The sequence below is a fragment of the Simochromis diagramma genome, unplaced genomic scaffold, assembly GCF_900408965.1.
Source record: "Simochromis diagramma unplaced genomic scaffold, fSimDia1.1 OVJJ01000302.1, whole genome shotgun sequence".
NCBI lineage: Eukaryota > Metazoa > Chordata > Actinopteri > Cichliformes > Cichlidae > Simochromis > Simochromis diagramma.
The window spans coordinates 3671389-3698502 of NW_024386792.1; the positions used below are offsets into that span (position 1 = coordinate 3671389).

General features: G+C 40.5%; 1 protein-coding gene across 3 annotated transcripts in view; it reads right to left on the bottom strand.

Annotated features, from left to right (window-relative positions):
• The window catches only part of arhgap10 (Rho GTPase activating protein 10), a 51884-nt gene that overhangs the window by 13525 nt on the left and 11245 nt on the right, over positions 1-27114 (bottom strand). For all 3 annotated transcript variants that reach the window (XM_040023862.1, XM_040023861.1, XM_040023860.1), the window contains exons 2-19: positions 22721-22816; positions 22525-22586; positions 20945-21016; positions 20626-20727; positions 19041-19151; positions 18326-18430; positions 17718-17847; positions 17123-17229; positions 16896-16990; positions 16175-16256; positions 15943-15985; positions 15769-15837; positions 15260-15334; positions 12014-12098; positions 10521-10579; positions 9044-9149; positions 5635-5794; positions 3208-3349 (exon numbers count right to left, since the gene is read on the bottom strand). In XM_040023862.1, the coding sequence (XP_039879796.1) occupies positions 3208-3349; positions 5635-5794; positions 9044-9149; positions 10521-10579; positions 12014-12098; positions 15260-15334; positions 15769-15837; positions 15943-15985; positions 16175-16256; positions 16896-16990; positions 17123-17229; positions 17718-17847; positions 18326-18430; positions 19041-19151; positions 20626-20727; positions 20945-21016; positions 22525-22586; positions 22721-22816 (1701 nt within the window). The remainder of the gene's footprint in view (positions 1-3207; positions 3350-5634; positions 5795-9043; positions 9150-10520; positions 10580-12013; positions 12099-15259; positions 15335-15768; positions 15838-15942; positions 15986-16174; positions 16257-16895; positions 16991-17122; positions 17230-17717; positions 17848-18325; positions 18431-19040; positions 19152-20625; positions 20728-20944; positions 21017-22524; positions 22587-22720; positions 22817-27114) is intronic.

The window sequence follows — 27114 nt, forward strand, 5'->3', positions numbered from 1 at the left end:
CACATAAACACTGCTCTCTCTTACCCACTTCAGCATTCTTAAATTGCTTTTACTCTTATTATGTGGGACCCATATAAAAGACACAAAGGTTAAAAAAGGATTATGCCTTTCATCCCTGATATTAAAATACCCCACAGTAAAAGCTAGCACAAGGGAGACAAAGAGAGGCAATCTGGTAAGCAGATTTAGACTCCTTTGGTATTGGGGGGGGGGGATTTAACTGGCTGTGGATCAGAAACTGCTAGAGTTAGAGTGTTTGGGTCAGTGGGTCAGGTGACCAGCTCTCCTGATGTACCAGAGTGGGACTCTCTTATGCTGCAGTCTCCCAGTCAATCTTTAGAGAAAGTAAATTTTTAAGTAAACAAAAACACAGAAAAGATCCAGATGCAAATCCCTTCAAACAGTATTAGAGAAAGAAGGTGATTAAGTTTAGTGTGTCATCTGTAGACACTGTTATTCTGCATAGCACTCATAAGGGAACAGACAGAGTGAGTGATTTAGAGCTCAGCAGGGATCAGCGGTAAATACACTTAGTTGCCAGTTTATTTGTTACACCCACCTCAAACTAATGGATACTAATATTGTTGCCTGAATGCATCCGACAGTGATAATGTTTAGTTTTTGTTTAAACCCTCCATTAGAAAGATGCTGATTCGACTTCATGATAATTCTGGATATTTTGACTTTGTGTTTCTGTTCAACAACACTGTATTACATAAAGCCTAACCTCCTTGGTGTACCTCACAACCTGGCAACACTCTATTATGATAATTAATGCACAAAATATGTTAGAGTATGAGTGTACAAATTAGCACTAAAATAAATTAGCACTAAAGTTTTCCCTTTTCAGGTTCTTTAAGACAATACATGTTGGATTTTAAATTGCCCCCCAACAGAATCTCAACTGGCAGCTTCCTTGTGTAGACCTAGAACCAGCGTAGACCCCCTTTTTCCTTCAGAACTGTCTTAATTTTTTGCTGCATAGATTCAACAAAGTGCTGAAAACATTCCTCAGAGGTTTTGGTCCTTATTGACATGATAGCGTCACAAATTTGCAGAAAATTCTTTTGGCTGCAAATTGGCGGCTCTATTGAACTGAGATCTGGCGACTGTAGAGTAGAGCAGGGCGATATGACCAAAAATATTTATCACGATATACATTTGAAATTTTGCGATAACAATATAACTGACAATATAATTGACACTAGACAAAATACTTTACAACTCCACACCTTTGTTAGTGCAAAAAAAAAAACCATCAATGTATTTTCACTTAAACAAGCAGCTGTTTTTTTATGTGCATTAAAGTTATATAAAAATGTAACAGTGCAAATTCCTCGCTGACAGTTTAACCAAAAGGCATTTCCAGTGGAAATTGGCCGACATATCCTCAGCATAACCATGTATAATATCCACAAAACTTAAAAAGAGGTTAAACACACACAATACAGTAATATTATGTTGAAGCACAGTACGTATCACTCCGCGAGGCGCCTGCCTACGATAGCCGTAATGCTCCGACAATCCATCAAGCAGTGCAGCTTCGTAGCTTAGCAAAGTCGTACTAAAACATTTGACAGATTTTCGAGCGCTGTGTACATAAAATCGTTTCGAGGTCAGTAAACACAACCAGAATTCATACATAAGGCACACGGGATTATAAGGGGCACTGTCGATTTTCAGAAAAATCAAAGGATTGATTTTAAGTGTGCCGTGTTTTCCAAAAAACACGGTAATAACGACGGCCCGCTAGCATGCGCTACCAAAAATAGTGCTTTGTTGTGTATCTGACGGACGAAAGCCAAACCAGTTCCACACCACTGAAGTTGCAGCATTTTTACAAACCAATTCTGGTTCATCAGTTTCATTCAACGATCCGCTTTCGACCTTCTCATTCTCCGCCATGCTTTTTCCGCCATGTGCGTATGAAAACAAAGGCACTGCGCATGCGCGTTTTACCCATAATCTATCGCGATATTTCATTTTCTTATCGTTGCCCAACATTATACCGGTATTATCGTGAACGGTATGATATGGCCCAGCCCTACTGTAGAGGCCATTTGGGTACAGTGAACTCATCGTCATGTAAAAGAAATCAGTTTGAGACGATTTGAGCTTTGTGGCGTGATGCGTTATCCTCCTGGAAGCAGCCATCAGAAGATGGGCATGCTGTGGTCATAAAGGCATAGACACAGTCAGCAGCCATACTAAGCTAAACAGTGGCTTTTTGAATGATGGTCAGTTGGTACTAGTTGGCCCAAAATGTGTCAAGAAAATATTCTCTGCACCACTGCACTACTACCAGTTCGAACCACTGATACAAGCCAGGCCAGCTCTATGCTTTCATGTTGTTTGCACTAAATTCTGGCCCTATCATCTGAATACTGCAACAGAAATCGAGACTCATCAGACCAGGCAAAGTCTATATAGTTTTCCATTTTGGTCCAGCAGCAGCCTTGGTTTCCTGTTCGTAGCTTAGGACCGACATCCAGCGTGGTCTTTTGCTGCTGCAGGCCATCTGCTTCATGACTTACTGAGTTGTGCATTCCGAGATGCTCTTCTGCATACCTTGGTTGTAACCAGTAGTTACTGTTGCCTTCCTCTCAGCTTGAAACAGTATGCCTATTCTCCATTGACATCAACAATACATTTTTACCCTCACTGTATAGTTTCTTTCTTGTTTCATCTCTGTAATCTCTAGAGATGACTGTGTGGGGAAAATCCCAGTAGATCAGCAGTTTCTGAAATACTTTGCTATATTCTATAGACCAGCCTGTCTGGCACCGACAACCGTGCGACGATCAAAGTTATCGGTTTGAGCTTCAGCAGGTCATCTTCACCATATCTACATGCCTAAATGTATTGAGTTGCTGCTGTGTGGTGTATCCACATATCCGCACATGGAAATGGAAGTAAAATAATATTTTCCAACATAACAGATTTATGTTCAGTTCATTTGCACTTACTAAAAGTCTCAGGGCAGGTATTACTCATTTGTTGCCACTTAAGACCTCTTGGGCCCTACAAATGAATAAATGCTAAGTGAGATGCTTGCTGAATCACTATAGTGCTTTACAGCTAAAGTGAGGAGCATTTGAACTTCTAGAGCAAAAAAATAAATAAATTCCTAAACACATTCACAACACCTTTCATTTAACACACCAAGAAATGTGAAAATATACAGGTACAAACTTGTACATCTCTTACCATTCTGAATGTCAAGGGCTTGCGGATTGTAGACAGCCAAAGGCCGATTCTGTCGACTCATTTTCTTGGACTGCCTCGTGGGAGCACAGAGCACTGGGGCAGCAGGTGAGAGAGGGCATGACTCGGGAGCATCTGTAAAGATCTGAATACACATGTGAATAAGTCTGTAGCAAAACACAGCATACACAATGCAGATACTCCTAGACTGTTGAGCTGCAGCATGTCCTCAACTGAACCAATGTGTTTTGAAAAACTCACACTCTTTATGTAGTTGTGGATGGAAAAAGATATTTGCAGCAGCAGCAAGTTCTCCTAGGAAAAGTTGAGCTGCTCATTGATTGGACCCTAAAAACTGCATGTGGACAGATTCGTGTGTGTGTGTGTGTGTGCGCGCGTGTGTGTGTGTGTGTGGCCAAAAAATTAAAAAATAACTAAATAAATAAATAATCACTTCCCCATCTAGAAATCCAGGGCTAAGTTAAGGTGACGTTTCTCCTCCGAAAAAAATTGACCCAAAGTCAAATAAACAAAGTTTGGACTTGAGGAGGACTGGCCAACTGGCAAAGCCTGTTTACACCAGGCCCGTGTTTACATATAAACTTCAGATGTGGAGTTAAAAGAGAATAGGGCTGCAGAGAAGAGGAAGTCTCAGCAGAGCCTCAGAAAGGATCACAGATGAGGAGAGGAGGGAGGTAGGGAAGGGAGAGGAGAGCAGAGAGAGAGAGAAAGTGAGCGAGAGTGTGAACGGAGAGGCAGATAGAGGAGGGGGAGGGGGGGTGGAGGCATGAGAGAAAAAGTTTGTAGGAGAGAGGCAGATAGAAAAAGTGAGAAATCTGATATGGCTGAGAGTTTGTGCTGCCTCTCTCTTCCCCTCTCGCCTCTCTCTGCAGATGGAGGTGAATGTAAAGCAGAGTCTACTATTGGTATCTGGGGGTATCAACAGTCTGGAGTGGGACTCAGCTGTGAGGGAAGTTAATGCCCGTCTGTCTGTCTGCTCAACTTTTCCCCTGCTCAAACATGCTGTACTTTCTAAAATGCTCTTGCTGCATTCTAACACTACATCCTTTATCACCCGGCCAGTGCTGGATACCTCTAGGTAGTCTAAGGACACTAGCGGTGCGCGCGGGGCTGGCTGGTGTTGTTTTTGCTGGTGTTGTTTTTTCTGTATTTTCTCACACCCCGTTTTAGATTTGTGAGTTTGGGTGGAGACATTATTCGCAACACGCCTCGTCTTCATTTTAATGAAGCTTGGAAGGAAAATAAACACGACGAGCTCCCGGTTTCATCTGATTCTATGCAGCGAGTGCAGCTCTGCTCCAAACAGATTAGAAAACTAATCTCAAACCTTTTTCTCTTCTGACACGGAGAATTATCCCCGTTTGAGGATTGACACCGATTAATGACATTCTGGGGGAGATTACATGATCCTGTGAACTACAGGTTATGAAACAACTCACAACCAAAATAAATGCATTCAGACAGGCCTTTCTGAATGTAATAAAATGTGTGCAACAATCTACGGAGTAATCAAAAGGCTGAAATTGAAGAGAAAACCATGTGTTTGATTCTGGTAGAAGCACTTAGGGCTCCCCCTATTGGAGAGCCACACAAAAATATGTAAATTAAACTAACATCGAGCTTCTCTGCGCCTCAATAACTGGGTGAAGGGTATTCTGTCCGAGCATGTTTCATTATCTGAGCTCTATGTCAACTCGGAAAAGCTTCCAATAGCCACAAATTACCCCATCATCTAGTATGATGCATGTTTTTGCCAGAACACTTACTCAAGAAAGCAAAAAAAGGTTTTCAATGCACACGTATAAACCACCCTCACCAAAAACAAGAATACCTGCAGAAGAAAAGAGCATCACATCTCCCCTAATTGAGACTCTTATTCGATCCAGATGAAACTCTTCTGTCAGACATAGTACAGTACGTGCACTTCTGTTCCAGCAGAGAAGTACCAAATAATAATTTAGGAAGCGAAACACAAAACCTCTAACAGTAATAAAGCGCCCCGTTCCAAAAAAGACTCGCAAACACATTTTTTGCTGCACTAGCACATTTATAATATGTCAGTTTCGAGTAATTATGCGCCACATAGGTAGGTAAACAACAAGGTGCTGTGAGCAGCTTACTGATGTCATGTCACCTCAGATTTCATTTCGTGCTGTCACTTGTTACCTGGCGCTGCCTACAGTGCTTAGGTTTTAGTGAATATAGTTGTGGACTGCGAATTGCAAAACAGTTGTATAGAAAATGTTGCACTCGCAGGATGAATTCAATGTGAAGAGTCAACGCAGTTAACATGTGTACAACCAAAAAAAGACAATAGAATACAATAGAAGGATATTCCCATAGACACTTATACAGTCTATAGAGTGCACTCCACTAGGCATATGATAGATTATAAAGTCTGTGTGTTACCTTTTCATGGTGTTCAATGAGGATTTCCACCACAATGTTCTGGAACTTAAGGTCCATGATGGCGGCGACAGTCTCCTCCTGTGGCCTCATTAATGTGGGTCCGAACACCACGCCCAGGTTGGCCACGGTCATCAGATTCTGCTTGCTGTGTGCCGCCACGCTGGGGAAAATAACCACTCACATTATAGCCGCTTAATTTCAACTAAACAACTTAACTTCACAAAGACAGGGTAGTCCAAGAATAAAAAAGGGCAGAGCTCCAGTAGCGTAACTGTAATGGGTCATTATTTCCCCCTCCCCCCAAAAAAGTTACATAAGCAGATGAGAAAGGGAATCCAAAAATAATGTTAAATAAAGGCTTAGTCACTGGCTGAAAAACAGCCCTTGAACACAAGACAAGTTTTTTCTACCCTTCAAAACTGGAGGTGGTAAACCACCCAGATCTGGATGCACTCATCTTCCAGCTCATTAAGTTAGTAGATGGTGGCCTATGCAACAGCTAGTTCAAAGACATTTTTAAACCCAATGTAAAATAATGAATTTGATGCCAGCAACAAATTCCAAAAAGTTAGGACAGGGCCAATGCTTATTGCTGCACTCCAGCAGCTCCCCTGTGACTGGGAACTGAGGAGACCAACTGCTGTAGTTTTAAAAGCAAAACGTTTCTCGCTTGAGATAGGGTTTCAGCTGCGGGGCCTCCTTTGTTATTTGTATTTGTATTTGTAATTTCATTATGACGCCAATAGGCCCTTTCAGACATGCACTCCTTCCCATTAATCTGATGGTGTTTGAACTTGTCAGCTTCGTGTTTGTATGAGCGCCGTGGCCACAGTTGCGATTGCAATCTTACCAACTTGGCGTGTGTGACTTTTACTTATTTTCTCTACAACACAAGTCTAAACTGCATGCAGTCACATTAGCAGATAGAAACACACGATTAAGACTGCAAATCTTGTTCAGCTCACTGAAAGGTTTGAATGTTTGCTGTTGTCATCTAGAATCGGCATTCCTTATTCAGTAAAGGGGCAGCTGAAGCACACACAGGCCCGAAAACACAGGGACACTGCTTCTAGTGGCAGTGACAGATGGAACTAAAGAGTGAAGTTACACTACTCTAGTGTCACTGTTGACAATGCTTGTGGGCACAAGGGCAACAAGTCTTGAAGCACAGTATGCACAGTATGCACGCGTATGGTGTCTCTTTTTGTCATTCTTACATTTCTCAATTAACCCAGGGGGAATACTAATGCAAACATGACCCAGTACCCATGTACTGTACAATGTTTTCCATGTCAGGAAAGGACTCATGGATGACTCGTCAATGTAGGATTGTAGGTAGAACCAGTTTAGCATCCTTTCATTTTGGACTGTGCCACGGACTGTGGTTTATCAAAATCTGTGCACATCTTTTTAATAATTATGGTGCCTTCACAGATGAAAATCACCCTTGCTATATGCATTAATGTAACCCCATGCCATTACAGATTCTGGTTGTGACTCCTAAAAGTAATTACTAATTTCAGATGCCCAAATTCTCTGCAATTTTAGTTTGAGAATTTTTAAAACTGCTGCCGAAATATTTGCTCCTGTAGTCTTTCAGAGCATAGCAGCGGTTAACACATTCACCTTACATCCAAAAGACCCCTGGTTTGAGATGGGCAAGAGACACGAAGCTAGTCTAAAAGAAGGGTGGCTTGTTCATGAACTCCTAGTGCTAGTAAATGTGAGGATAAGGGTATTTCATGTAAAATGTGTGCCAAATCAAATATGCAGATACATTTGCTGTGCTGATCCTTTGGGAGCAGAAATAAGGGAGCAGCTGAAAGTACCGCGGAGTCTTTTCATCTGACTCAGTGGCATTCACAATCACATTACTGATCAGTTCTGTTTGGGGTTTTTTTTTTAACTTTAAACAACATCCCTTTTATTGTTTTGTCACTTGTTGATGGCATCAGAGTCAAGCATATATTTTTTAAAAATCACACTTTCAATAATTTGGTCTTCTTTTTACTTTTACTTTAGTAATTGTGAAAGACATTAGCCAAACTGACACCTTGCAGCACTGTATGATGCTTTGTGTCATATGAAATGTATATAAAACGCTTAAAAGACACTACAATTAAGTTTAATTACTATGAACTTTCTATTAATATTTTTGTTCACATATAATTATTCTGGGGGATTTTTTTCAGATTTTCTTTTCAAAAGCACACAACATGGCCATTGATTAAGATTTCTCTTTGTGTTCTGAATGCGAGTATGTATTAATCTCTTCATCATATTGCCAACGCTGACATGTAAAGAGGCCAGGGGATGGATCCACCTTACCAAATGATATTTACATCGAGGAAAGACTGGAGTTTTATTTAATGTCACCTACATCCATTCCAAAACTGGGAGTTCAATAGGTACAACTATATTAAGTGGTCAAGAAAAAAAAAGTTGGAAAAACCTTTATTTGAAGAAAAAGTTATACGGACAGGTGAAGAGATTTCATACTCCAAATATGATGATATGCAGTGCAGCTGCAGAGAGACAGTTTAAATAGCTTCAAAGGATGCCTTTGAAGACAAAAACATTGGTGACAACTCACATTTATAACATCTCTGAAACCATTTCAGATAGGAGTGTGAAATTCTGGCTTTGCTTCCTTCCCCTGCAGGACATGCACACACGCCAACTTCAGAAAAATATTCGAGTCTCTCCAGTCTGGAGAATTTCACGCTGGATAATCCAAATTCAATTTCAATAGCGCTGCCTTTTTACCACAGCCTGATTCTGCAGCGGGTTTCTATGAAATAAGATCCACCAGACTTTCACTGCCTCAGGGAAGAGGGATTATTTACTTATCTTCAATTTGCTCATATTTAGTTTATAAAAAGCTTGCTGAGGTAAAACCTTGTAATGTTAGCTAACATTATTTCTTAAAATCTTTCTTCCTATCTAATCTCGCAAATGGAATGATGCACAATAGTGGTCCGTCCAGGGGTGTATACAGTAATCTCAAGAGAGGGCTTAATTTGAGTGGTCTATTTCATTTCGTTTCGCCCGTGGGCTGCAAAACAGCATGATGAACAGGTACGGCAGGCTACTCAATCCTCCCTCGACAACTTTAAATATACAACAAAATGACCTTAGAAAAAGAAAAAGAAAAAGAAAAGAAAAAAGAATCGAGACGCTAGTGGCATCAATTTTCTTACCCACCAGTCACTGAGTAGACAGAGAAGAGATGGAGTGACAGCAGGGAAGGGGGAGTGAAAAGAGTGGGAGTGAGGGAGAGAGAGAGAGAGAAAAAGCATGTGGAGTGAGAATAAGGAGACAGACAGGAAGAGCAGAAAGAGAGAACTGAGAGAGAGAGAGAGGGGGTGGAGATTGGCTGAACTATGACCAAGGAACTATGAACACTCACTTGGCCAGATGCTTCATAAGCAGCCCGAGGACTTGTCGATTCCTCTCCGGTAGTTTGTGGACCAGGCAGTGGACGGCTTGGATGCGAGACTCGGGACTACCGCCCTCTGTTCAAATGCAGAAACAGCCGTGTACTCATATTAAACTACAAGGAATTCTCTGTGCTCCTCGCATGGCAAGGAGCCAGCACAGCTCAGATGGTACACTGTACAGTAGGAAATTTAAATAGATGATGAAAAATTCTAGTCCCTGCTGATTTGAGTGAGGTTTCGAGGTAAAGAGCCCTATGTTACTTCAAAAAGGCCTAAAAGTATTTATCGGAAGTCTGGGAATGTTTTAAAATGAGTAAAAGTTGGTGGACCTTTAAGCGTGCAACAATCAGAGGCTATCCCTCTCAAGTGTATGGGATTAAGCATTAGAGGAAAATACATCCCAGTTCAAATAAATGAAGAAGAGGTGTGATGGTGATATACGGTCTGAAGCCTCCCAGAATTTGGCAGCAGGGACCACTATGCTGGCGGAGAAGATAGCTTTACGTTACTGTCGCTACCGTATAAAGGGTTGTGTTAAAACCCCCAAGATCATCTCTTAAACACTTCCTCACACATGGGCATCTGACCGCCCACACGCTAACACACACAGGCACACAAAATATCATTACTATGGGAACGACAAGGATTTAAACATGGCAAAAGCTTCTTATGGATGCTGTCATCCATCAAAAAAAATATTCATTGCTAATCCATTTTTCCCCCCTCGTTATGAGGGCATTGCGAGCGCCTGATAAAAATGTCAACCTGATCCAATTATAGCACTTGTTGTAATAAGATTCAAGTTTGGCTTGATTTAAAACATTTCATACAGAAATTATGTTATGTGGGCAGAAAAAAAACCCTATTTTTTCCCTTCTTTTTTTTTTCCTCTTCAAGGTCACTGGATGATTTTGATCCAGGATCTTTAATGGCTTTTTTGGCCACAAATTTAGTCCCATGTTAAACAGGTAGAGATTCTATGGAGATTGGAATAAGCTCATCTACAATGAAAAGACAAATGCAACTAAGCCAAAGGGAGCTGAAAGCCTCTTTGGTAGGGTTAGAATCAAGAACAAATGCACTGAGTGCTGCGAGTAACACACTGATACCATGCAGGAAGACATAAAAAGGCGATAATTAGCAATCAAGACACGCACACACCACACAATAGCTTTCAGACATAAGAAAGGTGACCACTGTTGCCCAACTTCCCTTAAAAGCACAAAGTTTAAACAAAGTTAGTAAAATTTAATTTAAAAGTGTTTTTACTGTGTCTCACTTCACTGCTCCTTTTCAATAACCCCCCGAAGAAGAACTAAGTAATGAACTCAGCTGCTTCAATTGATAAAATGCCCATTTCGCACTGATACGGCACATACATACACTTCTGTTTGCGTATGGTCTGCGCTCAGATGAAGAGCTGGTACATGAGGCGGTAGAACTTACTTGCGGGGCTAATGAACTCTTTGTAAAGTTCATAGGTCATCAGCGGCTCAGGAAGGCTCCTTCGCAGAGATAGTGAGAGAAAGAGAGACGGGTTGGGGGGCGGTGGGAGGGAGAAGGAGAGTTAAAGTGAGCAAGAGGGACAGAAATAGCTGGCACACTGTTTTATAGGGTCTGCACACAGCAATGATTAATGTGGCCAGGCCAGGAGATGGAATTAGACGGTGCACGCGTTGAGATAACCAAGTTCATCTGAAGGTACTTTCACACTGCAGCTGGATAGTGGCCAAAGCTACTTAGCCTCAGAGGAAACTGAGGAGATTGAGGCCGTTTTACTTCAGCAGGTCATGGAAGTAAAAGACAAATTAGAAAAACACTGTGTTGATTTAATATAGCACGTCAATAATGATAAGGGTACGGTAACTAAAATGCTGAGGTAAAACTTCTCAACTAAGTAATGTCCCAGAGTCCACAGTCCTCTCCATCAGGCTGCTTTTTGGAAGTGGTCAGTCCACACAAGTTTAACCCCCCTGACTAGGTTCATCATTTACATCCTAATTACATAGCAGTGACTGTTTGAAGACCTCCATAGTGACAAAATAAAACAAGTAATCGAAACCCCCCACCCCAAAAAACTGTATTAGTTTCTTTTTAGTATTTTTAATATGCATAAAAGAAAGCAGGCAAATTCCCAACTTTAAATGCAAATTTTCCTCCAATCAAGCAACAAGCAAAGCCAACTCAATTTGTTGCAACAGCATGTCGACAAAATCAGATTGGCATTTAAAATTATACCGCTTCATCTTCTTGCAGCCAAACTACATTTTTAATCTCTGAACTTCACCCACACTCGCTGCCAACCTGGAAGGAGTTATTGACTGTGGAACATGCATATCATGAGCATTATGAGTTCGCAAGGAGTTAATTATACAAAGGCACTCTGCATAATTAAATCTGTAGCCATTTTATAAAATAAAGCATCGATGCTGGATGCAGTGTTTCGCATTCAAGCAAGCGGAAAGGACCGCATTCATCAAAGGAGTTGTCGTGGGGTCAGAAATAGACTTGCTTGGATACACAACAGCACAGTTTGACGGTTTATAAGATGAAAAAAAATAATTACCTACTAAGCGTCTTTCCCCCAAATAAGAGTTCCTGCACTCTTAACAGTGCAGCTATTAACATCTAATGAAGACAAAAAGCTACTGTACTCTTGAGTTGCTGAGAAGGGATGGCGGTAAGCTCTATTTGTCATATTTCAAATTAATTAGACGAATTAATTAAAAGTTTGTTAATAGGTACAATTCAACCAGAGGGTTTAGGTGTAACGTCTAGAGCTGAAGTGACTCCAAAAGTGATCAGAAGAATCAATTACCTTATTTAAACACTTGCTGTGCTGCAATGTTTTAGTATCAATGCTTGCCACTGCTTGGTGAAACAAATAACTCACAGGTGTGTGCGTGTCTTTCACATTAAAACATCACACTAATCCTTACCTCAGATAAAGCTTCAGTGCACTTGTTATTGTCTTAACATCCCAGTCTTCGCTGGCTGACAAATCCACTTCGTCGCTCTTCTCATCTATAAGAATCACAAACTTAGCATCACTGCAATTACTCACTGACTGAGGTATTCGCACCGAGGCGCCAATTAACTACCCTGTTCATATTATGCACAACAAATATGTGATTTAAATATGTAACTTGTAATTAGCCATATGAGGATAAAAAGCATTCCTGCTAGCCTTCGGGGGTCGCGTTTCGCCCCAGAGGATATGGAAGGAAGTTGCGGCATCTGTAGAGGGCTGCTGGCTTTATACTCATTACAAGTTTAATTAATCCCTTACTACTTCACTGACTCCACAGGGACTCCAAGGGTGTGTTGTGCTGAAAATTCGCGGGGGTGGGGTAGGGGGGGGCTTTAGTCACACCGTAAGTAGCCTCTGATGAACTACAGAGGAAGTGCAATGTGTCAGTGAAGTGTTTGGAGTCTGACACATGTACAGCTTAGGGTCTTAGCCACCACACAGACTTTAGCTTCACGGGTGTTAGGTGGTCTGTTAATAGGAAATGTATTTATTTATTTATTTTTTATTTGATCTATCCACTGCAGGCAAGAGGACCGCGTGTCTCTCCGTCTGCATAATCCACAAAATTGCCTGTCCAGTGTCAACTTCTGAAAGCAAACGTTTTTAGGAAGCATGTGTAGCCAGGTGTGTCTCCATATTTGAGACTGATGGAGTTTGCAGAGGTGCTGTAGTCTTGCACAAATAGGCCTGATTTGGCCAGGTCGGTGTATGCACAAACACAGCTGGAGCAGTTGGAGGAGCACTGATTGCAAAACTGTTAACGACACAGCATCCACCGAGGTTCAGTTCTATATTATTTTCTTTTGTGTTAGCAACAATAAAGACTAGGAAACCAACACCGTGCTATGTGGGGACTTAATAAGCACAGCGGCAGAGTGACATAACACCAGCAGAAAAACTTTTCATCATACAGAAAATATTAAGAAGGGAAAAGTTTGTTAAATAAAAATAGGGAATTTACTCTCCTTCACAGACTTTCAAATTTGAGGATAAGCTGATTGAAAGCCTGGACCAGTATGAAAGTAAGCCTATTCATGAGATAAGTAAATACCACATCCTGACCCAAACCCGAACAAACAAGTGATGTGCAGAAATTGGAAATGAAGCGATGGTTGTGTGACGTATGTGCTGTAAGGATGTTCAGTGGCACTAAAATGTAAAGACTAAGATGTGCAACTGATGCCCACTGGAAAAAGAAGAAGGGAGGAAGCAAATGCTGTTCAGGATTAAGATGAAGCAATAACCACATGCAGCACCTGTCAGTGTTTGCTTCCTGCGTGACTGATTTGTTCTTTTATTCTCAAACAACCAGCTCACAGGTAATTCTTCCAAAGTGCCTGACCCACGGTTAACCACTTACCCGTAACTCTATCTCGGTCGATTTAGGAAACGCCTATATCCCCACCTTTCCTGAAAGGTCTCAAACCAAAAATAGCCGACATTCAAACTAGAAAGGAGTCGTAGGTTATAATTTTTCTCTCAAGATTTTTCATTTATTAATTTTCTGTAAATTATACAGTCAAAAAAGCACCTCATTAGCCTCACATTTTAATAACAGCACAGTTCCTTCTTACTTCAGGTGTGGCTATTCAGAGCAGCTATTGCATGAGTTTATTTTTGCGCTGTGCACACTCACACTGCAAAATGCCCTAACCGCCTGCTTGGTTCATCTAGTGACAGATGACTCTTCTTTATCATCTGGGTTTTTTGGGCACAAAGAGGCCACAGTGTGCCTGGCGGGTCAGTATTCAAGCGATACCATTTAACCAATGAAGGTGCACCATAAACCTTTTCAGCATCTGTTCAGGTCTAATTCAGTGTTTAACAACTTTTGCTTTGAACTGTAAAATATTAAATGCCTGACTTTGCTCCTTGGAAATGTGCATTCATTAAATTTACCTATGCAATTACATCTGGAGGACCAAAACCTCCAATTCAGCAGCTATTATGACCATATCGCCACCGACACCACACGCTGCCCTGCCCGTTCTGTCTGAACCACAGACAGGTCAGAGAGGGAATGGAGCTCACTTTTACAGGGTTCTTCCTGTTATATTGTTGTCTGTCATTCAATAGGTGCCGCTCTCTTTGTTTGTACTGTAATATGATGGGAGAATTTTGTATCACTTTGTCCTCTCAGATTGGACCGTGGCCATGTTGGTGGGTGAGAGATGAAAAGGAGGAGGTGTGGGAGGATCCAAAGTCTTTCTTCAGGGTTTAAAGCTTGTTTCACCCACTCACTGTGAACTGTTGTATGCAAGAAATGTTTGTGAATGTGTCTGTGGAGAAGTAACACACAACTGCTGTCATACATATTAGTCATTTCAGGGATAAAATACGAGTTGCGTTTAGATAGAAATATTTAGGCACAGATGAAATCGTTATTTTTCTTTAAATGAGTAACATGCAGATTCTCAAGACTAGTGATGGAAGTTTTCTATACTTTAAGGCTTTAAAGAAACTTCCGCAGCAGAGCATTAATGGAGTCTACCGCATGAGTCGGCGGGCTGGAAGGCTGCAAGGTTTTGGAGAGGAAGCTGAGACAGGCTGGCGGCTGCCTGAGTTTGTTGTCATTCTGAACACAGAGCTGAAAGTGAGCTGGTGTCTGCTGGAGACAGCAGGAAACCAGAGAGCAGACAGGGAGCAATGGAAAGGACAGAGGACAAGTTCTATAGAAAGGGAGTTGAGTGAAAGGGATTCGAGACGAGTAAGAGGCATAAAGGTAATTGAGAAAGGCAACTGACAGACTAAGCCATCTGCGAGCACACAAGAGGCCATCCTACTGGCGTGTTAATGAAGGAAAAGCCAAAAAGCAGAAGAATGTGAATAGGATGGACCTCGTCGGGTTGTCTCGGGGGACTTAAAACTGAATGAAAGCGAAGCCAAGCTACACACTGGCACTTGTTGCACTTCAGAGAGCCACGGGTACCAGTGGGCTGAGTCACGGGATGATTTCCAATCGCTATCTTTTTAATATCACCCCTAACAGACACATCCAGACACATCCATTACATCAGCATATTCAACTAACTAGGGGCGACCTAATTTCACAGAGATAGTGCAGTGGCATTAAATTAAAATTTGTAACTTTATTCAGTCCTTACTTAAAAAACTAAAAATCTATGTGAGAAAAAGAGGAGAATGAAGAACTTACCAATCATTAATGAGAGGAGCTTCTGGACCTTGGAGCTTACCCCCACAACCCTATACAGGCCTTGGTCATTAATGCCTAGAATATAACAATAATAAAAATAATACACCTCTACTTGCATATTACTTACAATACAATAATGACAATTATTGAAATAATATATTTGCGGCATGATTTCAATTTTAACCAAGTTCATTATGAGGTAACAACATGCATAAAAATATCAGTTTTTAGAGGATCTTTTTATGAAGAGGTGGCCACATAAGAGCAAATAAGTAAGAATAATGCCGTGAAAAGGCAGTTGCATGTCTTCAGTACAAGGTGCCTGCAGGTGATGCTGGGAAGTTTTTTGCCTCTTCAATACTGGAGAAAGTCTGCCCCCTTGTGTACAGATAAAGGCTTGCATGCATGTTACCTACTATTATTACTATCCACCAACACTGAAATTTATCCTGCAATTTTCCATATGCTAGCATCAGATATTTACATTATTAAATATATTTATAGCTCACCTCTTTTCTCTATTGCACTGATGGAATTCTTCACAAAACTGAAACCAACGTCATCCAACTGAGCGTCGACTACAGGTAGGGAAAAAATGAAGACGAAAAAAAACACCGATGCTTATAAAATTGTGATATCATATAATTTTACAGATTCAGTGTCGGGCACAGCTGGATCCTTACTTCCACGTTCTTTAGAATAAGTCCTCATAAGATAATGTCCAACCTGTTAAAGTAACAACCACAAAACACAGACATAGAGTTTTAAAGTTTACGCAGTATATTTTTGGGGAGTTCTAAGTATATGTTGGTGTAAAGCTACATGTATTTGCTCTCTACAAGATGGCAGTTAAAGAGAATGTATTAAAACTCCATGAGTGAGTGGTAGATGATGACATTGTGAAAGCTGACTCACAGGCTCCTTCCCACCCATGGCTTGCATCCAAAACTTGTGGTCATCCTCAGACAGAGCCTGCACTGTAAGCACCGTTCCTGGCCTGGGAGAGAGCCATACCACACTTGTATTAGGAAAAGCATCAGAGGTACAGTTTTGTAAAATATTAAGGAGTGCATGAAATGAATTTGCAAAAAAGCAAAAAAAAAAACAAAAAAACCACCCTCTGCCACATACATCTTAGATTGGTTGTACTACAAAGAAGAGGCCAGCTAGTTTTATGACACTTCCAATCATGTAGGAACAAATGGGTATCAAGTTACTCATTACAGGGCGAACAGATGTGTGCACTGACATTTCCATTCTAAATTTAAGGTATTGCTCTTCTATTAATACTACAGAAAAGGGGCGGCGCAGGGTTAAGTTCTGTGACAAAACGGGATATATATTACAGCATGGTGCGTGAGGGCAGTCCTCCAAAACAACCCCTGCAGTGCTGCCCTCGGCTATCCAAAACATAGCAACAAACACCAAGTGTGTGTGTGGAGCTAAGCCCTTTAGCAAAACAGATCTATGTGCTCTGTGGACAGTCTGTGGACAACATTTACATTGTGTTCAAGCAAAAGTCATCCAGCAGGCAATAACAAATAATGTGTCACCAGTAATCCAAATTAAACGACAAGTTTAATACAAGCAAGATTTTATCACAGTGTGTTTGAGAACATAGTAAGTGACAATATACCGATCTGTTATATCGAGGTCTAAACAGAACCTCCGGTCCAACACATCTGTCGTTTTCCGGACACAGGATTTGAGTGTGATGGACTCTGTTTCCCCCTGGAACAAAAAAACATCAAAATATGGTTGGTTATTTAAAAAAGAAAATACATGACAAAATGAACATTGTAATGGAAAGTAAAAGACTGAACAGAGTCTGATTTTTTTTTAGTGTGCGGCACTGCCACTCACAATCTTTCCTCCTGATCGGTGGTCAAAAGTCACCATGTGCAGGATCTTTTGCTCTTTAACAAATGTGCAGTAACGCTTGACCCAACTTGAACCAAAAGGAGGTGGCCCTAGATGAAGCACAAATATTAACGACATACTGTAAACATTTCATGTGGTTTAAGTCATAACAAGCCCTTTTGGGCTCTGCTGCAACACGCTAACACACAATTGACAGTTCCAGTGTGGTTCTCCCCGGATAACGCTCGCAGTTTTCGCAATGTCCTTTTTAGCGAGCGAGTGACAAAAAAATACGCAGCAGTAAGCAAATTCAGTTAAAACATCTACAGTGTCAGCAACAAGTGCAACTTCAGGAACTTATCCTGTGTTTCAACTTTCTGTGTCACGCCACAGCAACGTTGCTGCTGATTTACATAAAAACATCTGATATATCACCTCCATTTACACATTTGATTAGCAGCAACAACAAAAAATCCCCTTCTAATAAGGAAGAGTTATATTTGTGCTTTTTTTTGTCGCTCAGAGTTTGGCTGCCTGCTGCGCTTTATAAACTAAAATGTTATACACATACTATTACATGATCACAAACAAGTCTTACGTTTTTCCTGTACATAGAGGTAGCCTTCAAAACTGATGGGACTCGTCTGTCTGTACTCTTGCGGTGCCTCTCTGATCCTCTTCATCAGCTCGTTTACTTCCGACCGAGTGCCCTCAAATCGATTCCTTGTCTAAGAGGGAGAGGAAGCAAGCGCACACTCCAGGAAGTCACTTTCGGCCGCTTGGTAGGGATGACCTCCAGAGGCCTCATTAAGTCACATCTTGTATTTTTATGGCTTCCATAAAACACCTTCAACTTTTTGAAATTAGCTGCTAATTTACAGTATATAAATGTAAAGGTAAGAATGAAACGGTGTCCTGCAGGATAGGAGAAATCGAAACAACAGAGGTGTGACCTGAAGCGGTAAAGACAACAAAACATTTTTTTCTCAGGAGTTGATGGCCAAATGAAGATAAACAGACAAGTAAATACTAGATCGGAACATGAAGAGGCCTTTTTCCCTATTTAGTGACCAAAAAGTTCAAATTTAATCTTCTGTTTTCTACACTTGAGACCTTTCTTCTGTTCCTCTCAAAGTGCAAGGGAAATGACATATATAAACATTTGCTATCATGGTAACAATTAGGCAAAAAAAAAGTATTATTTACATTTTGAATATTAATCTGCAGCTCTCGTTTATAATGGTCAAAGTCCTTGGCGAGCTCAAAGCCCTGGTGATAAAAGGTGAAGACTGTCTGAAAGAAGGCCAGCATCTACAAGGAAAACACATGAGACGAAGAAAAAGACCAGAGATAAAAGGTCAGCAAGTAAAAGAGAAACTTGCAAACTATATCCACATGACAGGATATGATGGAATTGTTTAGTATCTTTCAGTCAGGCAAAAACTTGTGATGGTGTAGGACTTCACATATTGCCTTTTGGTTTTAATACGGAAGGGGGATTTCTGTCATAAAGCAATACTGTTATGACCATCTGTATCTGACATTAAGTGTCGGGGTCTGTAATTTTCCATAGTGGTTTTAGCTGTAACAAATCTACTAATCTGAGTCAGTATTAAAGTTACAGATTTCGTTTCCCAAGAAAGTAGATCCTTACTTACAAATATTTTCACATCTATTAGAAGGTAGGCACACTTTGTACAAGGGGAAATTTCAAAGACACCAACTCGATTTAGTGTGGGGTTGTTGAAAATGCACCCCTAGAAATAGAGCTCTACCTTTTAATCCATCATTTCTTACTGTAAATCAGGCTAATCCCATGTACTGTATACACTAGCACATTGGTTTTGTTTTAAGACATTCATTGAGGTATGAATGAAACACCGCGCCAGTGCTTTTATGCCATTTTAGGTCAGTTACTCACCGGTTCCACACACTCAAACTTCTTTCTCTCTTGGATCTCCTGCAGTTTGCACACGTAGTCCAGCGACTCCTCCTGAAAGTGCCTCCTCATGATTTCCACCTGCGTGTCTGCCTGGAGAGGTGGAGAACACACCCCATCATAATTATAGTTACAGGCAGAAGCGCGGAAGCAAAGAAGAAACATCACAATTTTAGTTTTTTTGGTGCAATTTGGGACATTGAGGTCTACCTTGGTATGGCCTTAAATTGGTATAGAAGACATACTGAAGTTAGTAAATCAAAATCAGACACCAATGTTTAGCTAATTTGTACCACCCCCACCAAAAAAAACCAGGTTTGCTGTGTGATCAACCTCCATTTTTTGTCTCTTTGGACAAAGAAAAGCCACACACGCTAAAACTTTGACAGGAAAGAGACAAAAACTGAAGGAAGTGCAGGGATCCGTCTTCAAGGACGGCAAAAGCAGTACAAGTCAAAGCGAACTTAAATGTCATTCAGACCATACAAAGACTGCACAGGACACCACGGCTTCCTTCCTTGTAGCTTAATGTGCAAACTGTTGATAAAGTGAGAAACACAATCTTTCTGATATCTATCTATCTGGCCATTATCACTGCTTCTTGTGCTTTGCAAGCCAGAGCTAACCCCACTGACTGAGGGTGAGAAAAGACACACCAGTATTCACATCTATGGAACAAGGGGCGACACTGAACTCTAACCTACCAGTAGGGAATTTGAACACAGAAAAGATCTACTTATTTCATTTCTGTGATTATTAGTATTTGAAAAATGCCCAGAAGTATCATAACCATCCAGGAACTACAAAGCAACAAGGCTTGAATACTAGAAATACATTTTAAGTGCCATAGAGTATGCATATTTTCACACTACAGCAAGTTTGTTTCAATATTGTCAAGTAAACATCCAGCTCTGATTACTACAGATACCAAAGTTCTCACTTGTAGTTCACACACCAGGTTTATATTTAGTATAAACTGTTCACTGAGTTGTCCTAACAGCTGATGGAGTTCATGACCCTTGTAGCAAGGAATGAAATATGGGGTCTATTTATACAAGTCTGCTAAAAATCAGTATTGGTGCCACAGACTCTTGTCTTATAAGAGTCCCAAAGAATACAAAACCCCGCAGTCATGATGTTAACAGTTCTAACCACCCCCTGGTTGGTGGATCTAACGTACGGGCAAGCTTTACAGGGTTTCATCACAAAACACAAAAAAACATTGTTTTGTAAAAGGTGGCTCAGTTCGTCATAACTCAAAAAATGTCAGCTTGTGGTAGTGCAGCGGGGATTGATCCACAAACTGCAGCAGCCACGGTCAACCTCAGAGGTGCGGTACAAAAGAGCACACATTTCCTTTTCAAACAAGCCAGGAAAACTATTGCTGCAAGGCATGCCAGTGGAAACCCAAAGCAGTCGACCAGGTTTTGCAGCCTCATGGCACCGAAAGATAAAGCCAGAACCGGAATTCAGACACTAAACAAAACATCTGCTTGAATAATCTTACTGTCATAATAAATTCATATCATGTACGTCACACAGAGCGGTCAGGCAATGATAAAGATACCTCTTGCAGTTGCGGCTCTTTCTTCTTTGATGACATATTTAGAAGCTTTTCCAAAGAACTGTAGTATTTCTCTGTTTCCTTTTCATATCTCTTTCTTTCCGCCTTAACAAAATACAGGGGGAAAAAAAGCAGTAAAATTAAAGGAGAAGAAATACTTCCTTATTTTTGGGAATTAAAGTTAGAAGCTGTATGTGTAGTAAAATCCATTAAACATTAACTACAGAAACTACAAATGCATTTTTTATAGTTATTAAGGGCATCAAGCCTACAAAAACCAGACTGTTTAAGGGAAATAGATTTTGGAATGAGAGGCCCTTACCCTTAATGCACCAAGCTGCTCTTTCCTGAACTTCTCCAGAGGTTTCATTAAGGTTTCTGTGATGTTCCTCATCTACGGAGAATAAATGCCTTCATTAGTGCTCATTTCAGTGACACGCTTCATTAATAAAACTTTTACTTACTTACTTACTCACGACATTCAAAACGTTCCAGTCTTAACGAACGAGCGGCTCTCTGTAGTTACTTGCCACTACTCTTGCCACTTGTACCATGTTGCATAATCCATCCTTTCATTTTAATAATGCTGCCATGCTTTTCAGACATTTGCACATTGCAAAACAATGACAAGAACATGTGGAATTTTTATCCGTTACTGTTCTTCCTTGGTGACACATTATCTGGCCCATATTTACATACTTGAACTGCCACATGAAAAAACTGTGGACTACCACCTGGAGCATATTTGGCTTTGCACCAGTTGTTGTCTATTAGCATGCCAGCAAGGTACACAGACAAAGTATAAGGCCACACTCGGCAGCTTCTCTGCTCAAAGTGAGTCAAGATCACATTGAACTGTAAGTGTAAACATTGAGACTTCATTCCCAGCTCATCCTCTGCCAATCCCCCCCCCCCCCCAAAAAAAAAACCCAACCCAAAACATAAATAAGTGTTTAAAAAAAAAAAAAACTGTACTGCAATCATTCTCAGCCAAGATGGCTGTAACTTTGTATAAACAGTATCAATAGAATCTTTGTGGAGATTTAAAGCTGAAGCTCCATTGTGGCTTCTTAAAAGTTGATAATATGCCAACATTTGAGCGGCTCAATGTTTCGTTTTTTTACCTCTAAACACTACTAATTACTAAAAAAAATCTTTTATCTTCCAGTAGTGCATTATTAAAGTTACTGTACGTAACTTCTTTACTCCAGAGTTTCTTCTGTGCTGAAAACAAAGCATGTCTGTACTTGTTTGGCCATAGTACTTTTCCTTACGCTGCATGGTGATGTCATCACACTTTACCCTGAGGATTCCTGCGCTAAGTCTGTGCTTACAGTCTGAGCATGATGCTGTAATAGGCATCTCCGCAAGCTACTGATGATGGGTTCACTCCCTAACCCCAGACACTACATACACAGGCATTACAAGAAGATGGCTGGAAAGTCTGCATCTGCATTGTAAGAATGCTTCAAACGAGTAGCACTGACAAGTGTATCAATTCACTATTAGATGGGATTTTTGTGGTTATATTGGCAGCTATAATATTGCTACCTGTGGCAGAATAGCTTTATGGCAATATACGGTCATAAACACTTGCATTGTTGTGGATCTTGTTGGTGGTAGTGCTTTATTTGATCTGGCTTGGTACTTAAAGTTTGGGTGTGTGATGAGTGTTGTGCGTAATGTAGTTATGGACTCTTGCTCTCTCTGTAGCCACGCCCAGGCAGGGCATGTGACAGTGACCCTTAGACAGCCAGAAGGGGAGGATATGTGCAAACGCTAACAATATTGCAACAACAGCTGGAGAATATGCTACAAGTATCCTACATTATGAGCACTAGACACACACACACACAAAAGGTACAGCGGGCTTTCAATTAGGTTCTAACTGGTCACTCTCACCATCAGCTCTCTTTGGTCTTCAAGGTTTTTGAGGAATGCTGAGAACTCTTGCAAAGACTCATCTGAAGAAAAAACAAAAAATAACACATACAGGGTTAAAGATATTAGAATTATCAGCTGCACTTGTCTAACAGCACGTGTTTGCAAAAAACATATGGTTAGCGCCTTCAATATGAGGTGGTTAGCCCACACTTACCGATACATTTCTCATCATCGGTCTTTGCATCGCCAATGTACTCAAACTGAAACTCTCCCAGGCACTGGGCGAACTTGCGCTGTGCCATCCCAAGCTCTACAAGGAAATGTCAAAAACATAGTAAACATCAGACTCATTGTATTAGAAAAGGGTTTTACAATATAAATCATGACACACTACAACTGTGTGTCATCCTGGGCACCACCTGTGGAAAAGTGACATAATAAAGATAGTCTTGAAAAGTAGGTCTGCTGCACTTAGCTGTTAACCACAGTGCAAACATCCTGTCTGTCTACATCCTGTTGCACATCAAACCCTCGTGCACCAGCAGTGCAGGTACCACTGCTTCACATTTGCCACAAAACAGGGCAAACTATATTTAGCAAGTCACACAATACACGAGTAAATGCTTTGATGCTAACAATGTGATGCTTAAAAGCTAGACAGCTGTGAAGCCAATACATCTAAGTTAATATACACAAATTACAATATCGATTTCCCAAATGCAAATGCAATGCAGTATTATATTTTCCTTTCCTAAATAATAACATTACATGAACCCCAAAACTTGAAAAATAAAATAAAATGTTTGGTTTCTACAGCACTTTGGCAATGCTTTTTACTGCCTGACTAAAGGCAGGTGACTAGATTACTGGAAACTTAAAATCATCACACATACAACAGGACAGCACAGCAGTTAACACTACTGCATCACAGTGAGTGCAAAGGAAGCAAAATTGGCCAGAGGTGTGAATGTCAGCATGAATGGCTGTCTTTCTTCCTGTGTTAGCACTGCAATGGACTGGCAACTGTTCCAGGGTGTAACTTGCTTCTCACCCTAAGACAGCTGGGGTGGGTTCCAATATCGATGGAAGGACGGATGGATAGTAATCTGCCCCAACATACCCTAAAAACATCATGAAGCATTCCTCAATCAACACCAAACTTAAGCAATGCAGATAACTTAAAAAAAAAAAAAAAAAAAAAAAAAAAGTCTTTCACACTGTTATTTAGATTCCTGGCTTGCTTGTGGCTCAGCTATTAAAAGGTTAACACTTTCAACCTCAACTTTATTCGTTTTGTTTATCTGAAACCCACTGCTGGTCACTCTACACTCTAAAGGTGTTAAATCTGTACCGTCCCAAAGCACACGAGGCACATTAAAACCAAAACACCTGTGGTTTGGGTCCTCTGGCCAGTTGACGTGGAACTAGGGGAAGTTTAAAGGATCTTCCAGACAATGGGGCAGCTTCTTATTATAGTATTGTTTTTGCTCTAAGTAGTTTTTCATATAGCATTTGGAGGAAATGCTTTATTTTCTTGTGAGTGAGATCATTGTTGATGTAAGAGAAAAGTATAAACAGAAAGTGAAGCATCTAAAATGCATACAAGCAGAACTTGCACAATCACTTTATTCCTCTTTAGCAAAAATACTATAACAAAAATAAATAAAACACAAGGATTCATGACTTGTTTGTGGCAAATGACAGATCATTGCCTGACCCCTGAACAACTGCAAGACACAGAACAGAATAACGTCACACCGTGAAGACTGAAGTGAGCTTTAGGCTACGTTCACACTGCAGGCGAAAGCGCATCAAATCCGACTTTTTTGACCCTATGCGACCCATATCCGATCATGGTATGACATCAGATATTTTCAAATCCGATCTGGGTCACTTTCATATGTGGTACTGAATCCGATACATATCCGATGTTTTAAAAAGCGACTGCTGCTTGAATGGTCAAGTCGCATTAAATCCGTCTTTTGCGTCACCGACACAAGACAGACGCCAATTATCAGCTCCGGAGAAGCGCCCGAGAAGACATTGCGAACGCTTCCTGGCCATCCAGTGTAGATCTTAGTGAAACTGTTGGGAAGACAACGTTGGAGAAACGTGAGCATGTTATTTGTACTGTATAATCTGCAGATTCTGACAGAAATCTGCAACTATCCTTTGAAGCACCGCTCCTCTCTAAAACAGCAATAAGGATAATTATTAGGTTATCCACATTATTATGTAAATAACAAAATAACTTAAAGCAAAAATTGGGAAACGTAAAGTCCGAAGTCTTTATATTAAGGGCCATCAGTCAAACAATATTGTTTGCTCTGGGTCTAAACAGAGCGCGTTGTGTGTGACGTCTTCTTTTGCGCATGCGGGCTGCTTTGAGGGTTCACACTAGAGCGCCTTTGCTGTCGCATTTTATTTGTAGGGTGAACAAGCAGACAAAAAAATCGGATTTGATCAAAAAATCGGAATTGAGCATTAAGACCTGCAGTGTGATCGTAGCCATAGTCATCCTTTTCTGTATATATAAATAGGACACTGCACAAGTTTCATTAAGAGATGCAAACACAGAACAGCGGTGGAGTATCAAAGACTGACTCCTCTTTAAAGGTTGTAGTCTTTTATTTTATAAAGCCAGAAGAAACGAGAGGGAGGTGTGCTCGGGATTCCTTATTATTGTCAGGAAAGAATCACTCAAGTTTCTGTAAGACTTTATTAGACAAATATTCATAGAAGACAAATGATGTCATAAACTTGCTTGAATCACACCAAATACACGTGCAGCTCATTTTCCTAATGTGCTTGTACTATAATGAAAACTTCATTCTGTCTCAGAGGTGACTTCTACCTGAAGGAAACACATCCTGGTGAATGATGTGTGTGAGTGCTCTAAATATGGGTTAAAAAGGTATTATTTTCAAAATAAAAGGTATAGCAAATATAAGCCTACCAGGTCATTATTTTGGAAGCAAACACATCTAAGCTATAGGTTGGAATTATTATTTTTTTTGAAGGGACCGTAAATCTAGCAGGAATCTAAACCACACCGACAGCAAGAATTCAGCTCAGGGTGTGCAAGTCCATAAAAGGTGACTCTGGTCAGCCTGCTCTCATCCTTAATTGGCAGAACATGGAATGACTACAAGCAACAGAGGCAGGACATATTTGCTACCCACTTTGATAATAGATACTTTATTGAGTAATACACAGTACTGCATAACATCCAATGCTTCTCTTTGGATCTGGCCTCTTGCAAACCTTACGCAATGTCTTCTGATGTGAAGACCTGGCACTGCTGTTTAGTCAGTCCACGAGAGGGACAGTGAGATTCAGCTGCGTAACCAATTAGTCAGAAATTTCCCCCAAATGCTATTGAGGAGTCCTTCACTGTAATGCTGTACATGCTAAATGTGGTTTGTCGCTGGCGTGCTGAAATCAGCAAGGCCTTCGGTGAAAACGGCATCTTCTGAACTGCAGCATATATAGATGTAAAAAAATTATTTCATATATACATCATTACAGGGCCCAGACGAGGTTTCCAGATCTTTCGTGTAAAGATTTTGATTTCACATGGTGGAGTTTTAACTTTTTGCAGATGGTTGGAAGATGGGCTCAACATGAAATACATTTCTGGAAAGTTTAGCTAACTAGTGAGCAACTTGGAGTGAGGATACCAATTGATACTGCACCATGGTCACGTACTCTGCAGACAGTCCTGAAAGCACTGAAAGCAGAAAGTGTTCACAGATTCTTAGTTACCAAGCATCTTTTCTGCCTCATTTTTTTGTGAAAAGGTTCTCATATTAATGTGTAACAGTAAATCTAAATGCTGATATAGCTGTGAGATTTCCCAGATTTATTGAAACTTCTTAATAATGAGATACACTTACTATTACTTAATTATTGTAATTTCTAAACTGTTTAACCAGAATGAAGCAGTCCCTCACCACAGACAGACCATACACTGTTTTACTTCTGCAACATCAAGTTGATGCAACTTGGTCTAAGGCTGCATCGTAGGGTTACAAGGCATCTAAATCACACCTAAGTGGATGGGTGTTTCCTCCGTTTTCTAATGTCTTTAAGTTACCTTTTTTGAATGGAGCCGTTACCAGAAAACAGTTTTATCAGCATGGAAACCCTTTAAAAGATAACCCCCGTCCCAAGGCATTTATCCCCATTTGATGACTTCAACAACAAAATGTTTGCAATATGAGTCTCTGTGCTTTGAAGCAGCCGTGCTGAAGGAACACAAGGAAAACAAGTATTGTCAATTAAATCCTTGCTCAAAACCTTTTATAGAAAAGCAGTTTTATTGGAGTGCATTGCTTCTTTTCATTCCCAAAATTGTGCTTTTTATTGCTCACTCCCCTCTGTTACTTTTGGCATTGCTTGTTTGTTATCAATGTTCGACATAACTTTCCCCCCCATATTTTAAACTTACAAAGTTTGTGTTGGTCAGTGTTATATGCTGTCATCTTTAGTAGTAGTATTAGAATGTAAGGTTTTAAAAGCATAGCTCATTACCAACCTTTCATTAAGGTATTTACTTGATAGGTAATGAGTGACCTTTATGGAGTCCTTGGTCACCTGCAGTTCTCA